The sequence below is a fragment of the Myodes glareolus genome, chromosome 9 (assembly GCF_982192425.1).
Source record: "Myodes glareolus chromosome 9, mMyoGla1.1, whole genome shotgun sequence".
Lineage (NCBI taxonomy): Eukaryota > Metazoa > Chordata > Mammalia > Rodentia > Cricetidae > Myodes > Myodes glareolus.
The window spans coordinates 75,958,016-75,975,140 of record NC_142034.1 but is presented as its reverse complement, the minus strand read 5'-3'; the positions used below and the strand labels follow the sequence as shown (position 1 = coordinate 75,975,140).

The 17,125-nt window shown below is 46.7% G+C and overlaps 1 protein-coding gene and 2 non-coding genes across 3 annotated transcripts; 2 read left to right on the top strand and 1 right to left on the bottom strand.

Moving 5' to 3' along the window:
* Positions 1 to 157: 157 nt before the first annotated feature.
* On the bottom strand, positions 158 to 12,163 carry Trim41 (tripartite motif containing 41). The gene is made up of 6 exons (XM_048435920.3): positions 10,604 to 12,163; positions 6,503 to 6,598; positions 2,892 to 3,122; positions 2,394 to 2,416; positions 2,061 to 2,188; positions 158 to 1,728 (listed from the first exon to the last, which is right to left on the bottom strand). The coding sequence occupies exons 1-6, from the start codon at positions 11,408 to 11,410 to the stop codon at positions 1,127 to 1,129; spliced, it is 1,887 nt and encodes a 628-aa protein (XP_048291877.2). The 5' UTR covers positions 11,411 to 12,163; the 3' UTR covers positions 158 to 1,126.
* A 1,435-nt stretch (positions 12,164 to 13,598) lies between these two features.
* Trnav-cac (transfer RNA valine (anticodon CAC)) lies at positions 13,599 to 13,671 on the top strand. Its single transcript has one exon. It is a non-coding gene; the product is annotated as a tRNA-Val (tRNA).
* Positions 13,672 to 16,833: 3,162 nt separating this feature from the next.
* On the top strand, positions 16,834 to 16,906 carry Trnav-aac (transfer RNA valine (anticodon AAC)). Its single transcript has one exon. It is a non-coding gene; the product is annotated as a tRNA-Val (tRNA).
* Positions 16,907 to 17,125: the final 219 nt, after the last annotated feature.

Genomic DNA, 17,125 nt, shown 5'->3' with positions numbered 1-17,125 from the left:
CACCACTTATGGTGCAGTTCAGCTCAGAAGTACTAGTTTCATCTCAGTCTATAGATTTGGAGGGGGGGAAGTGATAAGCAGCTCTGGGGCTGGCTGTCTGTGGAAAGCACTTTTGGTAGCATGCAGGCTGCTTCTAATGAATTAAAGACTCCACAACAGCAGCAAATAAAGACTTTATTTTCTGCAACACGACCCACCTTTCCCCCAAGAACATGACTTGACCTCAGCCAAAGCAGAGGACCAAAGCTGTTAAGTGACAGAAGGCAAGGGGTTACTAGAAAAATAGATTATACTCAAGACTCTCCCAAGGATCCAGACCCCTGTCCCAAGCTCCCCAACAGGGCTTACCAAGTGGAGCTAAAAGGTATGGAAAGGCCAGAAACTGATGCTCAGTGAGGGGAAATAATCCTGGCAGTGAAGACCTGGAGGGGTAGGTGTGGGGCATGGCTCCTAAATTAGGAGACTGAGAGGAAATAATTTATTGGGTAATATGATGGTGTGCGGTGTCAAGTTGACTATTCCAGACAGATCTCACTGAAGCTAAATTCTGGCCATTCTATGGAGGTAGAAATTGGGGGTGGAAAGCTTAAAGAGTTCCTACTTCCCCAAGAAAAAGTAGACTTTACACAGCTCTACCCTTTTATCAGCCTGCCTCCCCACAAAAGCTTCCCAATCCCTTAGCTGAAGCTTGCACCAAAACGTGGAATTGGAATGGATGGGTCTTGCCCAAACCCTCCAGCCTCAGAAATTACTACAAGAGTTGAAGAGTAGATGTGGAAGAGGGAAGTTAAAAAATGAAGTTATCTCTGCTCATTCCCCTACTCAAATTGGGACCCAGAGCTGGACTGAGCTAGGCAGACAGGGAGGGAAGATCAGGCAGCTGTTCTCATGATCAGGGACCCATGCAGACTTGTCAGATAAAGTAGGTAAAACAGTTGGAGGGAGGGAGTCCAGGAAGTTGTTTAGGCTCCTAGAGCGATAAGCAGCCTGGTTCAAGGGGGAGCAGGAAGCAACTCAGTAAGAAACAGTGGGAGGAGCCTGAGCTCACAAACATAGTGAGTGGGCAAACATCCACCACCACCCGCCCCTCCAGTGACTGGAGGGGCCCCTGCGGGTGGTAGGCCAATCAAGGGCAGAGCTTGATGCGGGTGCCCTTGGAAAGCACCCTGAAGAAAGGGAAGACACGCTCGCCAAGGAAGGCAGCTGAGAAGGTATGTACGTGGGCTAGTGTATCTGCATTGTAGAATCCCAGGCGCCCAGCCTCATAGTCCAGATACACGCCAAAGCGCCGTGGTTTCTCACATGGGCTCAGCAGTGTCTGCTCTGTTGAGCTCTGTGCCTGGTATCGTTTGCCGTGGGTGCCCACACACCATACTTCCCGCTGGAGCAGGAGCTGCTGAGGCAGGTGGAGCCGGCGGCGGCGATGGTGATGGCGTGAGGAGCCGGCATCCCCACTGCTAACAGATGACCCCCCAGAGCTCACTTTTTCTTTATGATGGGTTGATTCACGGGCAGCACCCACTGCCCAGCCTCGCCGCCCACCCACCTCTACCTCCCAGTAGTGCCGGCCAGAGCGGAAGCCCTGGGCCCCTAGTACACAGCAGTCAGTTGAGAAGCGCTTGGAATGTTCAGGGACCTCCTGCCGACGTTCTGCCAGGCGGACCCCACGACGATCAGGGGACAACATAAGGGCTGGGTGAGCTGTGTCAGGGTCCAGCGTCAGGTCAACTTGGAAAAAGCAAAGACAAATATAGCAGAACTAAAACACCTTATCCTCACAGATGTGTCACTGTTGCCATCCTTTCCACCTCTGTCCTCCCCCCTCCAATCCCATCCTGGAGCCTTTCACCTTAATTCTCCTACCACCTGTCAGCCTTCCCCTGTTCCTTTTTTTTTTTTTTTTTGTCCGCCCCACCTACCCAAAACAGCTGGGCCACCATAGAAGCAACTCTTGACTTGGACCCTCAGCGTAGCCAGTGTTCTACTCCATCCCAGTTCCCCAAACTTCCCTCAGGACCTCAACTCAGGACTGGAAAAAGGAAGGTTATTGACCTCCCTACCTCTTGCAGCCTGACAGAACATCCGGCTCATTTTCCTCACAATGGCGTCTGTCAGGAAGTCGTGACTATGGGGTTGGCATGGGTCAGGGGACCAAATCTCTGGGGGCTGCAACTGTATCTCTTCACACCTGGAGGAGGGGACCAGGTAGGGGGTGGGAACATGATATTCCCAGAGTAAAGAACAAAAGCTAAGGGGGAAGAAGTACAGGGTCTGAGAAGGAGAAACTTAGCTCCTGGGAAAGAGGGAGGGAGGGAAGGAGAAAGGAAGTCTCAAGAGAGGCGGGAATGGGAAGCCAAACACAACTGGGTACAAAGGGTAGAGTGGGAACACACCTATTGAAAGTCTCCTTGATGTCCTGGGAATGAAAGAGAAAGAAAGTGTCAGCTGCACAAGTTCGCTGCTCTCTCCCAGTCTCCAACTAAAGAAAGGTCCAAACTTTGACAGGAAGGGAGAAAGCAACACTTTTCAGGATCACAATCGTGAGTGCTCCTCAACCACCCTGCTACCCACAGACCTAACATATCTCATCCTGCTGTAAGCCCCAGTAACTTTCAGTCTGACCCAGCACTTTCTCAAACTATCACTCTGTCAGCTCTTGAGCCCCTATCTCTAACAACTGAATCTGCCTTCTTCAGATATGACTGGAACATATATCACATTCGATACGGTCACCAGCCTCAAAAAAGTCTCATCTTCAAATGAAAAGACTTAGGGTTCTTCCCAATGAGGAACAGACGGTTCTGGGCAGTGGTTGATGAGCACTGCCTAACAGGACAAAAAGGGAGCTGGGGAGTGTGGAGCATGGCAGAGGAAGGACAGTGCTCACTCACCTGCAGCAGCCGCAGGCCCCCCTGCTGGCTCCGTTCTTGGGCTTCAGCTAGCAGGCGGCTGAGCTGGGCAGCCTGCTCTTCAAGGCGGTGGGCTGCTGCTCCTGCACGTCCCAGTTGAGCTTCATGCATCTCTCGGAGGCGCCGCTCTAGTCCCGCCTGCTCTTCAGCCAGAAACCGTGTTAGGCGCCCAAACTCTGAGGCCACAGCTGCCAACTCTGATTTCATCTGGCTCTGGAAAGACAAAGGCAGGCATGGAGACATAGTTCAGTGGTTAAGAGCACTGCCTGCTTTTCCAGAGGTCCTCCGTTTGATTCCCAGCATCCACATGGCAGCTCACAACCATCTGCAGCCAGTTCTAGGAGATGCAATGTTCTCTTTTGACCTCTGTGGTCACCAATCATGCACAAGAATACATATGCATAGATGCAGGCAAAACACACATACACTAAAATAAATTTTAAAAATTAAAAATTGGAGAGATGCAATGGGAATGGAAGCCACCATTGAACATACAGAAAGGTAAATTTGCAGTTTTCTATCTGATGACTCTTAGTCTCAGGCAGAAGCCTCGTGATCCCTAACGCCAAGTCCTGGGAAAGAAAAGAGATGTTTCCTCACCCCATCTCAGTCTTTTATTTTTTTTAAGGATAAAACAATTACATTTTATTTATTATAAGGGGAAAACTCATGAAACAGGAAACAAAAAATCTAAGTACAGAAATGTCCCGTGGGAAAAGGTGCAGAGAGCGAGCGCCTGGAGGTGCACACATTTTACCCTGGGGCTCAGCGAAGCCACGCTCACTAAGAACCACCTCTTAAAGATGATTGGCTTAAAAGGTTCCCCATCATCTCCCCCTTTTGTCTAAACAAGCTGTCTTATTGTACCACTGTGATAGCCCAAACTGGCATAATGGTCCAAATTCACCAACTGCTTTCTGTGGAATGCTTATCTCTGTCCTGCCTAATTTACTTTACAGATGGAAGCTTGCTTACATGTTCCAAAGGAGCTTCTCTCCTCTCCATATCACTGTATCTCTCCATAGTATATGTGTTGGAGGTGCTGTTATAATGGAGATGGACTGGGGGAACATGTGTGGAGGTCAGAGGATAACTTATAAGAGTTGATTCTCTCTTCCCACCATGTGAGTCCCAGGGATCAAACTCAGGTTATCAAGTCATTTTGCCAGCGAAGCTGTTCTGGTTTTTAGACAGAGTCCTGCTTTGCAGCCCAGGCTGGCCTCAAAATCAAAATTCTCCCCTCCAGTTTGCCAGTTTAAAGATAAAAGCTCCATGCGCAGCTTTGTATTATCTTTTAAAATTCTCCATATGCTCTCAGAGAGGACCTGTGCATGCCTCTGTGCCACAGTGCCACCAGAAGCTGCCAGAGTGCCAACCACAGGTAGGTACTTGGTAATAATTTTTTGAAATTAGCAAATGTAAGAGAATTCAGCAAACAAGACTTGAAGCTGGACATGAGGGTTCATACCTATAATACTAATACTCTTGAGGCTGAAACAAATTAATTACTCACATTTGAGGCCAGCTTGGGCTTTAATGTAAAAGAATCTTGTCTCAAAACACAAAAGATATTACAAAATTAAGTCCTTACTCAGTAGCCACAGTTGCCATAGGAGAATAGCCACTCAAATCCTTTACAGACTCTTCTGTAAAGGTGCAAATAGAAAATACTATACACTTAGGGGCCAACAGTAAAGTATTTTGTAGGTACAGTTGTTCCTAGAAAATTACGTGGGCTTGGTTCCAAGAGACCCAAATCAGCAGATATGCAAATCCCTTATATAAAATGGTATATCATATACTGTATACACTCCCATATACTTTAAGTATCTCATAATACCCAATACAATGTAAATACTACTAACTAAATAGATATATTTTACTTGTGGTAGTTTGAATGAGAATGACCCCCATAGACTCATATATTTGAATACTTGACCTATACTTGGTCCCCAGTTGGTAGAAGGTTTGAAGGATGAAAAGTTGAAGGAGATGTGTCACTGAAGTGGACCTTAAGAGCTGTGGCCCTGTTGAAGGTGTGTCACCCACAGTGGGCTTTGAGATTCCAAAAGTCCATACAATTTTGTTAGCGGCCACCACCCTGAATCATGAGGACCAATAAACATTTTATATGTTGCCTTTATAATCATGTTTCTTCAAAGCAATTGAAAAATAACTAAGACAATATTGTATATGTTAAAGACTGGCTGGCAGTGGTGGCACAACACCTTTAATTTCAGTGTTTGGAAGGCAGAAACAGGCAGATCTCTGAGTTCAAGGCAAACCTGGTCTATAGAGCAAGTCCCAAGACAGCTGAGGATATATAGGGAAACCCTGTCTCACCCCTTCACCCCCCCCCCAAAAAAAGTCTTTATTCTCTTTTGGGTGGTGGAGGAATTGAGACAGGGTCTCACTGTGTAGACTAGACTGGCCTCAAACTCACAAATGATCCACTTGCTTCTGCTTTTCAAGTCCCACAGGAATAAAGACTAAAGGTCTGTATAGTGGTGGTCATGCGTAGTGGTGCACCCCTTTTAACCCCAGCACTTGGGAGGCAGAGGCAGGCGGATCTCTGAGTTTAAGGCCAGCCTGGTCTACAGAGTGAGTTCCAGGACAGCCACAGCTACACAGAGAAACTCTGTTTCAAACAACAACAACAACAACAAGTAGTCTGTATATGTTAAGTACTGACATCATTTTTTTCTATGCCCAATTTGAACTTGAAGAAGTACATAACATAGAATACAAGCTATATTTAGCAGTTTATAACAACAGAAAACTGCTTAGTCCTAAGCCATTTGCCTGGGCTAGACCATTCTGAATGATTTTTTCCATTACTCTAGATAAAGATTATCAAAGACACAGATCCCAGCATTCTGTATAACTAACTCAGAGGACTCTAAAAGTATTAGCTTGGGCAGCTGGACAGAGGCAGAATGATTCCCCATTTCCCAACTCAGGTTCTGTTTATAGCACATTGTGATTGGCGTTTCACAGAAATGAGTCCCTAACGTGCAGGTGGCACTACTACAGGTTGTAGATCTGGCAACATCTGGACTTGGTTAAGAGGGAAAGAATATCGTCATTTGATGGCTGAAGCTTAGCTTGGTGACAGTACCAGTCCATTCCAGCAAAACCTGCTAGTCTTCTGAAGACAGGAAATGAGGGAGTGAGACTCCTGAAGAGGGGTGAACAAATGTGAAAGGACTGAGAACACTGGGAAGGAAGACAGGAGCTATCTGCACCCCTTAACTTAAGGTTCAGGGCAGCTCTGCCTGCCATCTGTGTGTATCCTGGGACTTGGTACTCTTCTGGCAACATTTGCTATATTTGCTCACTTGCTTTCTGTGCTATCCAGATTTTGTCAAGGGCTGGGTGTACTCCGTAGCTTTAGACCAGACAACCAGTCTCAACTAGCCAGGCCTCAGTTTTCACTGCATTTTACAAACAAGAAAGGAACATGCTTCCTACCCACCTCCCAGGCCCTGGCTATTCTTTCTTCAGGGATCTAGTCATTATATGTGATAGTTTCCAGTCTCATCTTCCTTACCCTGACAACAGAATCAGTCAGCCCATTCACAGACATCACCCACCTTCAGCTCTGACATCCGCCTCTCCTCCTTGGCCTTCATCTTCTGCACAGCCTCGAGGTGTTTCCTAAGTGGCTCCACATGACCTTGTAGCTTGGCCTGAAGGAGCAGGAAAGTTAGTCAGCGGGATGATGAGAAGCACCTGCAGAGCCTCTCTCCAATCCTCCCTACAGTGGAGACTCAATGCCTGAGATTACCATTGTTGTCAAATAAGCCCTTCCTTCCACACCTTCTGCCAGATGATCAGGAATGCCTCCAATTATCCCCTGCACTCATGATGCAGAAGCCTGTGCGTGCCTTCTTGAGAGGCTAGATCTTTATGGCTACAGAACTCTGTTCTCTACAGATGACATATACATGGGTTAAGCTCCTCACCACATGAAGTCCATCCACAGGAATATTCCTGCTTTTGGTCTTTCCCACTTGATAAGTCCTCTTCTTCAATGCCAACAAATCTAAACAATTTTCTGGAGAGTTTTGTACCTATGCTAATAGTTCGTTCGTTTTTGATTTTCAAAATAATGTTTCTCTGTGTAGCCTTAGCCGTCCTGGAATTCGATATATAGATCAGGCTTAAAGTGGTCCTCTGCCACTTTCAAAAGATAAACCCTACATTTCATCCTGTCCACCCCCTCAAAAGTTGTGACTTCATTCTATTCCCTTGACCTGGGATTGCCATGCTCCACTTAGTCCAAGGTATTGTACCTTTACAACCCTGCTTCCTGAACATGACTCTGACTCTACTTTAAAACTTTAAAAGAGTCTATACTAGCCAGGCAGCAGTGGCACATGCCTTTAATCCCAGCACTTGGGAGGCAGAGGCAGGCAGATCTTCATTGAGTTCAAAGCCAGCCTGGTCTACAAGCGAGTTCCAAGGCAGCCAGGAAACCCTGTCTCAAAAACTCGGGGGGGGGGGGGGGGGGTGGTGGAACGTCTAAACTACCCATAGCAGTGCTTCTAAATCTTCCTAATGCTGCGACCCTTTAATACAGTTCCTGATGCTCTGGTGACCACAACCATAAAATTATTTTTACTGCTACTTTATATTGTAATTTTGCTACTGGTATGAATCATAATGTAAATATCTGGCATGCAGGATACCTGATATACGACCACTGTGAAAGGATGGTTCGTTCCCCCAAAAGTATCATGATTCACAGGTTGAGAACCACATCCCGGAGCATAAGCAATTTTACAGATGTGTGTTCCAGGCATTACAGGATCCTTCACCCTCACTTTTCTCTTCTGAGGCAGGGTCTGCCCAAGTTAGTCTAGGGAACTTATACATTTGAGGATGACCTTGAACTTCTGACCCTCCCACTTCTACCTTCCTAGTGCTAGGATTGTCACTTTGTTTAGTTTCTATGTTCAGTCTGCCTTGTTTTCCATTCTATTGCTATCACATGAAAAACAAAAGCCCTTTCTTCTTTTAGTTACAATTCTAACACCAATCAGATACATGGGCTTTCAATTCCAAGGATTTACAGTCATGTCTTTTTCCTGAGGGGTGTTGCAGAAATCAGGATGGATATAATAAACTGTGCCTTCTGTTCTTTCCCTTCTTTTATGTCTTCTCCTTATTACTCGTTCCCTCCTTTTCATTAGGGGAAAATACAGGAATAGACCTTGAGCCTAGCTCTACCAGAACCAAAACTGTATCTAGGTGATTTGAGGCAAGTCATGCTTCCAGTTTCTCCAGTTTAAAATGCGAATAATGTCAACCTCACAGCACACTTAGCAAAGTTTGGACAAAAGATCAGTAAACATTATCCAGCACTTGCTAACTATGGCGGTAAGCTGCCAGTGGCATCCTGATAATGACCCATGAACTAAAAGATAACTGACCCTGAGTACAAAAGGCAATTGTTACACAACTGGTTGTAGGAAGTATCACAGGAGTAATAAATCAGTCATTCCATTAATATACACAAAATTATGCCCTTTGATATTATTGCATTTTCCACAGTAGAATCAGTCATTTCTACTCCATCAATTCAAAATTTACAAAGCTTTAGTTTACCCTTTAGTATTTATATAAATTGACAAATAAATTGCAAGCATGAATTCAAATACAATATTAGAGGGGTTTTGTTTTGTTTGAGATAGGGTCTCACTATGGAATATGGCTGACATAGTACTTGCTGAGTAGATCAGGCTGGCTCCAAACTCTCAGAGATCCGAGAGCTTCAACCTCCAGAATGCTAGGATTAAAAGTGTGTGCCACCACACCTGGCCCTTTTCCTTTTTTTGAACAAGCTCTCTGAGCAGGCAAGATGGTTTAGCAAGTAAAGGCTTGTGGCTAAACCTGATGTGTTCAATCCATTCGACTCACAATGTGGAGGTAGAAACCAATTCCCAAAATTGTCCTGTGACCTTTGCATGTGCTTACACTTCACACACAAAAGAGCCGGGATTGGTGGCTCGCCTGCACATAGGCAGCTCAGAGAGTTCGAGACAAGCCTAGTCTACATAGTGAGTTCCAGGACAGCAAAGGATATAGAGACCCGTCCCCCAAAACCAAATAAAATAATGAAAAAAAAAAAAAAACAAAACAAACAAGATGTGCGGTGGTGGCTCACGCCTTTAATCCCAGCACTAGGGAGAGGCGGCGAACGTCTTTGAGTTCAAGGCCAGCCTGGTTTTCTGGACGGAATTCCAGGACAGGCTTCAAAGCTACACAGAAAAACCCAATCTTGAAAAACAACCCAGGTGATGGTGTACACACTTTTAATCTCAGCATTTAGGAGGCAGAGACAGGCGGATTTCTATCAGTTTGAGGCCAGCCTGGTCCTCAAAGTGACAGCCAGGACAGCCAGGACAGTTACACAGAGAAACCCTATCTAGAAAACATCCAAACAGACAAACAAGGGGTGTCCAGTAACTCCAGTCACGTTCTGGAGTTACTCTATCTCACTAAGTAGTCAGGGATGACCTTGAACTGCTCTCCCGCCTCCACGTCCCCACGTCCAAGTGCAGGGATAAAAGGCACTACCACGCCCATCTTAGGTTGAATTTTCTCCAGATACTCTGATTCAGAACTTGCAGTTAGGCCTACTGTACTTTCGAAACCTCCTTAGTAACTGACAATCATCTGTGAAGCCTTAGACTCTCCAGTAGAGGTGGTGATGATGATCACCTAAATGAAGCTACTACTGACTCCATCAGGAGGTATAGAAGAAAGCTCTGGGCAGCCATACAGATACTACCCCCTCCTTCTAGTTCCATGGCTTCTAATCAGAAGGTAGTTCTATTTGCACTGACTGCTTCTTAGACAAATGTCCCGTTCATATGTCCAAAGAATTAGGGAAATAAAAAACAAGAGAGCTAACCAAACAAAAATTAGTCAACAACAGTCAAGTCAGAAAAGTCAAACGGAAATATCCAAGTAGTGTTACCGAGATGCCCCAAGGGGAGTCTGTTCATATTCAAGTCTGTCACTAAAGCTGAACATACATAAACGTCCATGTTCAGAATTTAAACCTGTTTCCCAATCAATAAAACAAGAATGTCAAGCATCAAACTCCCAGGGTGACTTTGAATTATGAATGATAATCCAGAAAAAGTGGCCAGCACAGTACTGACTATATGTAAAGTGCCCTATCAATATTAACTAACATTCCTGTGGTAGTTAAAGCTCAAAGACACTCTGAAACTTGAGCAAGAATTTTTTTGCCCTAAAAGCCTCTCTTTCCTGGTTAATACACGAGACTGAGTGCAGAGCCAACCAACAAAGCCATAACACAGGACGGGTGTAGAACCCCAAGTGGGGTGCATGGATCTGACACTAGTTATTTGGGTGCTCCTGTTTCAGACTCCCTTGTTCATTTGGGCCCCCATTTCTTTCCATCTGGAAGTGATTCTGTCACGGGTAAGACTTAAGATCCATCCAGAAGGAAGTCAAGTGGCAGGGAGGCCGTCCTTGTCCCCTGCACCCCTATCCTGTAGCCACCGAGGAAGCGACAGGATCCTTCTCACGTATCCACCTGGGAAGTCAGCGCTTGGATGGGGAGACTCCTTCCTCCAACACAGGAGGACCTGTTAGGAGAAGATTCATTCCCTTTCCCACTTCCCTACCCTCACTCAACCTTTGCCCGGTCCACCCACCTTGTACTCCTGCACCACCTCCTCCAGCGGCACCACGCTGTGCTGTTTGTGGCTCCTGGATTCTCGGCACACCACACAGATGGCTTCTTCGTCCACCTCGCAGAAGAGTTTCAGGGCTTCTTGGTGTCTCGGGCAGATGCCTTGCTCGTTCACACGACTCCCGCGCCCAGGGGATGGGTGCATCTGGCGAATCACCTGGACCATGTTGGCCAACTGCAGGTTGGGGCGGAAGCTCCGCCGAGGAAAACTTTTTCGACACTGGGGACAAGTGAAGCACCTCCGAGGGGCTGGAGGAGGCGGCAGTTGGGTGATCGGGTCTAGCTCTTCTTCCTCGTCTTCCTCCAGCACTTCCTCCTCCTCGTCCTCATCTTCCCCCCTCAGGTCCTCCACATCTCCCAAGTAATAGTCCAGATCTTCCTCCTCCTCCTCCTCCTCCCACACATAGTCCATGTTGTCCCAGTTGGACCCGTCTATGCCACTACTCCAGAACACACCCTCCTCTTCCTCCTCGGCCTCCTCCTCCATGTCACCCTCATAATCTTCATCCCGCATGGGGGTGTCCCAGCCCCCGCCTGCTCCCACAGCCTCCACTTCTTCCTCCTCTCCGACCTCCTCCTCCTCCTCCCGATCTAGCTCATCCCTGTCCTCCTCGTCTTCCCCGCCCCACAACTGGGTTACACACACGCGGCAGAAGTTGTGCCCGCAGCCGATGGACACGGGGTCCGTGAAGTAATCGAGGCAGATGGCGCACACCGCCTCCTCCTGAAGGGTCTGCACAGGGTTGGGTGTCATGGCAACGGCAGCCATCTTAGTGTCCAGTCAGCCAGGGTAGAAGTGCGGTGGGGGGGCCGAGGGGGGGTCCGGGGGGGGGGGTCTTCCTTCTCAGAAGCCCGGGACACCCGTCCCCACCCCAAGTCCTGCTTCTCCACAGCTTGCCTGCGGCGAGGCCGAAAGAATGTCCTCCCGACCAGCCCACCCGACCACACACAGTCCCCTACCCCTAGACAACAGTCGTGTCTCCGAGAGGAGAGGGAACAGAGGTGAGCGCCACCGACAAGTACCTCAGGTGGACCTGAGTGCAAATCTGCCCCAACGCTCCCCGGGCCTCCTCATAAACCCCCGCCCCTCCTCACTTCCTGGCCCCGCCCCCCAGCTTCCGGCCTCCCTCCCGACGCTTCCGGCGTCTCCACACGACCTAGACTCACGCGTTCCCTCCGAGGTTGTGCTACACGCCCACTTCTCCCACACCCCGCCCCGACCTCCGGGGCAACCGGAAACGAGGAGGAGACGCTCTAGCCGAGACGAGGGCACAGGACTGGAGGGCTAGGACGGCGGAGGCCCGCATCTCTGTGATGACTGGCCGCGGGGAACGCGTACAGAGCGGAAGAAGCCCCCATGTCCCGCCAGCGGGGACAGATGGCGGAGGGCAGCGAGGACGTGGAGCAGCACCCTGCTCTCCGTGCTACAACCGCAGCGGCCTAGCGCCATCCTACCGACCAGGCACGGACGACTGCAGAAGGGACTCCCAAAGCCAGCGCCGGAAGCTGAGGGGCGGGCCCGCTCAGCGTCAACTACTTCCGGCCCCTGTAGCCCTAGGGCTGGTTTGAGGGCCCTCCGAGTGGGATCGTGGGCGGAGTCTGGCGAGATAGGGAAGACTGGTGTTAGGGAGGCGCCGCCCTCCAGCTGGACTGGGCATTTCCATGCCCATTTTAGAAACTGCGACCTTGCCAGCACTCCTATAAGTCCGCCACTTGGGGAGGGGAAGAAGAAGGAGGATCGCGGCAAGTCGTCGCAGGCTTGTCTAACCTGGGTTACAAACTGAGACTGTGTCGCAGAAAGCAACCACCAACCGACCAAAACAGGCTAACCAAAAAACAAAACAAAACAAAACAAAAAAAAAAAAGCCTGTCAACTGGCCACTGTCCCATCATATATTATTAATATCTACGTGCATATTAAATGGAGCAGTGTTCAGCTATGTGGAAAGGAATCTTCGGAATGTGTTCTGTTTAAAAAGCGCAGAGAGCTGAACAGTCTGGAGTATACCATCTAGGAAGACAGGAAATGTTTTAAGTGTATTTGGTTCTTCGTGCGTCTGTGTCTGTACATTTAAAGTAAATCATAGTTGATGCCTCACAGAGTTTTGTGAAGATGTAAAGCGGTCAGAATGTTTCCTAGAGCCTGGGAAGATAAGGGTTAGCCAGCTACTCTACCATATCCTCGTCTGTAGAAGAAGACAGTAGAATTTCTCTAGGAAGGATGACCGGGCAGGAAAGACACTTTCCCGAGCATGTACTTCTTTCTATATCCTTCGAGTTTTGAAACAAGTCCATATGTTCTCTTAAAAAATAATATTTCTGGGACTGGAGAGATGGCTCAGTGGTTAGGAGCACTGACTGTTCTTCTAGAGGACCAGGATTCAATTCCTAGTACTCACATGCAGTTCACAGCTGTCTGTAACTCCAGTTCCAGGAGACCCAACACCCTCACACAGACATACACGCAGGCAAAACATCAATGCACATAAAATAAAAATAAAATATTAAAAAATAAAATTTACCCACTACTATGTATTCATTCAAATTTTAATATTTTATACTAGCGGTGCATACCTTCATGTTTTGCAATCCAAATGCTTTTGAGATTTGTTTTTGTTGAATTCCAGTCTAAGGGGAAAGAGAGTTTCGGATTGTGTTGTGGAACTTGTTTTGTTTTTGTGAGGGAATCTTGCCCTGGCTATATTAATAACAATAGCCCTGTGGTTCCCAGAGCTTTCTGCTGTCCTTTTTGCTTGTTTTGTCAGTTTATTAGTTAGAAATAATTGGTGATTATATCCTCTGAGCGCAAATTTAGTTGGGAATCATGACTCAGAGCAGCTCCAGCTGAACATGCCAAAATCAAGGACCTTCGTGGGACAAAGCTAGTTCTCTGAAGTGAACGCAAGTCTGTCGAATCATAGCTTCAGTAGCTTGTTATTCAGCCTACCTACAGCATCGTTTCCGTAGTGTAGTGGTTATCACGTTCGCCTCACACGCGAAAGGTCCCCGGTTCGAAACCGGGCGGAAACAGTTTTACGATGATTTTCTTTGCTTCTACAAAATACTGTATCGTGTTGAAAAAAATGGCCCTAGTAAAACCAGAAGTTGAGTCTTTAAATTCGGTGCACATTTTCTCCGAAATACGTTTGAAGCCATTATCCCGCCAAGAATAGCGGCGCCTCGGATGCTTATGACATCTTCAAGAGACACATATAATTAAATTTGACAAAGCCCAACTGTCGAGGTTGTGTGCTCTAGTCCTACACGGGGTGAACTTCCTTTTAGAACAGTGATTTGAGGAACTTTTGTGACCAAAGCAAAATGGTGCTCTGTTGTCTGAACTATTACAAAGATATGTCTTACCATATGTCTATATCTTAACATGGGATATATGGATCGAAATAAGCCGCTGCAGAGTTTTGGAGAAGTATTTGATTGCCACCCTATGCCCCAACAACTGAAAATTTCCCAGCCAGGTAGCTCAGAGCTACTTGGGAGACAGAGGCAAAAGATGGCAAATAATTTAGGGCCTGCCTGAGCAATTTAGTGAGAGACGCCTTTTTGTTTGTTTATTTTTGTTTTTGTTTTCCAAAACAGGGTTTCTTTGTAGCTTTGGAGCCTGTCCTAGAAAGCAAGAGATGTCTTAAAACTCAGTGGCAGCATGCTTGACACTAAGTATGAGACCCCCAAGTTCAATAGCTAGTACTGCAAAAGAAACACACACGCACGTAAACGTATATATGTGTATATATGCAAGATAGGATATGGTCATTGACCTCTTGAATGCTCAGCAGCATGAAATTGGACCCGTTAACAACTCCATTATTAAGGGAGGGCTCATGAAACCCCACCCTTCCTCTTTTTGAGAGAAGGGCTAAAATAGTCAGTATGGGGACACCTAGGCAGTTGACAATTGCTGGGAAAGGGTTTAGGAGACCCTGCCCACCACTAAAGATATGGCAGCAGCTAATGATTTCCAAAGAAGACTTTTCTTCAGTAATGTAGCCACTAGCAAGCTGCCTATGCTCCTATTAATCCCACCCACGTCCCTGAAAGCAACCCTAATTAAACTCCTTGGTTCACCAAACTAGACAAGGGTGAAATTGTTTCTTTGTTCTGCCATTGGTGCCTTATCTGGGGCGAGCAGATGTTTGTTCCACTTCCCAGGAAAAGTCCACACGGTAATCTCTGTTGTAAATAGCTGAGGTTCCTCTTTGCTTCCTGTGTGGTTATGTTGTCACTTGTAATGGGGTTAGGGATGCTTGTTATTTGCGCTTGATTTCGGCTTCCCCAGCATCCAGGTTGCCATTTTGGAAGGACGTGTTCTAAAGAACAGCACACTGCAGAAGGCATCCTTAGACAAGCATTTTTCCTTTCTCTGTTCGGCTCCCACCCACCCTATGGTGATCGCCCCTCTCCATTGTTGCTGGTATAGTCTTCAGACATTTCTTTTGAAGCAATGATTAGATTTTTACCACCACCCTTTTTTTTGTAGAAAAGATAACACATGTAAATACTTCTTGACATCCTTTTGTCCAGGAACATACAAACGTCTTGTTTGGTTTTGTGTTTTGAGTCAAAGTCTAAGTCGCTCAGGCTGCCCTCAGATTGGCTATGGAGCTGAAGATGATTTTGAGCTCCAGACCCTCCTGCCTCTGCCTCCTAATCACCAGGATTACAGGTGTGCATTACCATGCCCTGCTCCAGATGGCTTTTTATTAAAATATACAAACTAAATGACCTTCATGCGTGCTCAACAGCAGAACTAAACCATTGTTCGCTGGCAACTGAAACTAATAATGATTATTATGATTTGTTTTTAAAACATCAGCCAACCATTCACTTGACTTCTCTAAAGTTATCGATGAGGGACATGGACTTTCGCTTCCCAGCCAGTTCTCCAACAATGGCAGGCACTATTCTAGGAGTCAGAGTGAGGTCACCTTGGAGATTCTGCACTTCTTGCACAAATGCTTGCAGGGTCTTTTGCAGACCTCTAGGGTCATCTCTTACCTTCGGGACTAGTATTGGAACACTTTCCTAAAGAATCATGGTTTTGCATTAAAGAGACACGGAAGTGAACAAGTTTCTCCCTGCTTGCCCTCCCTACAAATATAATGCACACCTTCAAGAAACTGAAAATGGTGCAGGGGCACAGAATCAATGAGCTCAGGCTTGGATGAGCTGAGAGGCTGTGAGCGATCTTAAAGGATGCGTGACACAAGTGAGTCTGAGTCTTGGGACATTGGCCGTGGTGGCTGATGTCTGAGACACACAGTGAGGGTGTGGGTCGTGCTGTGAGCCCAGAGGTGGCCCTCCAGGGACATGGCTCTCAGCTAAAAAGAGAATGAGTTGGCATAGCAAGAAAAGAGGAAAGCTCCCGCTAGATGCAGAGGGAGCGAAGTAGGGAGAGAGAAACCCTGTTTGTCATCTGTTAAGAGGAGGCAATGCGTCCCTGGATTGTTATCCTGTTGGCTGTTGTTCGCCTCAACCAGAGACTCAGACTAGCCCAACGACTCCTTTCTGATGGAGAGGGGATTCTGAGGCTCAGGACCCTCAGGAGCCCCTGCATTACAAATCCTACCTCCTCGGGTATATGGGAATAAGTTTGAATCAGATCATTGTAAAATATTAAGCAATATATACTATTCTCAAATTTGCACAACACAGATCCATATTTAACATTTAGCATGCTAAATGCATCTCAACTCTACATAGGTTTGATGAGATTTATTTTTATTTAAAAAGTCCTTAAGTGAAACTTCAAATTTTAATAACATTTTCAGCTTTGCATAAGATTAGCTTCAAAGTTGATGTTCCCTAATTTCAATTTTTCTTTATTTAATAATTTTCATGCAATTATTTCTGGAAACACGTATAAAACGATTTCTCTTTTGACATTAGAGTCCTCCTCTCCATTTATTTCCTCCCGTCTGGGTTGTTACTGTCAACAGGGCCCAGATTACAAGGCATTTAAATCATTCTGCTTTCTTCCTTGGAATAAAAACACAAACGGGGTGAGTTGGTCATCCACTGAAGTCTAAGTCACATTAACCTTGTCCGTTGACAGACTGTTTTGTTGTTATTCCTCCCCACCCCACCCACAGTGGGGAGGCAAAATGCGCCAGGAAAAGTGGAAGCAAGGCTGTCACAATTCCTCCATTTAGGGTAGTAGAGAAGCCCTACGCGTAGGTTTCCGTAGTGTAGTGGTTATCACATTCGCCTAACACGCGAAAGGTCCCCGGTTCGAAACCGGGCGGAAACAAAGTAGGAGTCTTTTTTTTTTTCTTACTTTTCTGCAAATGAATGAATTCTTTGGTTTCGTGGCTGTGTATGTGTGTGTGTGTGTGTGTGTGTGTGTGTGTGTGAGAGAGAGAGAGAGAGAGAGAGAGAGGTTACAAGAGGTCCTTTTGTGCTCAGACTTTGTTGTCCTCAAAGAACTTAAAGCCCTAGTAGATGCAGCGGATCGGGAACGCAGTGTATC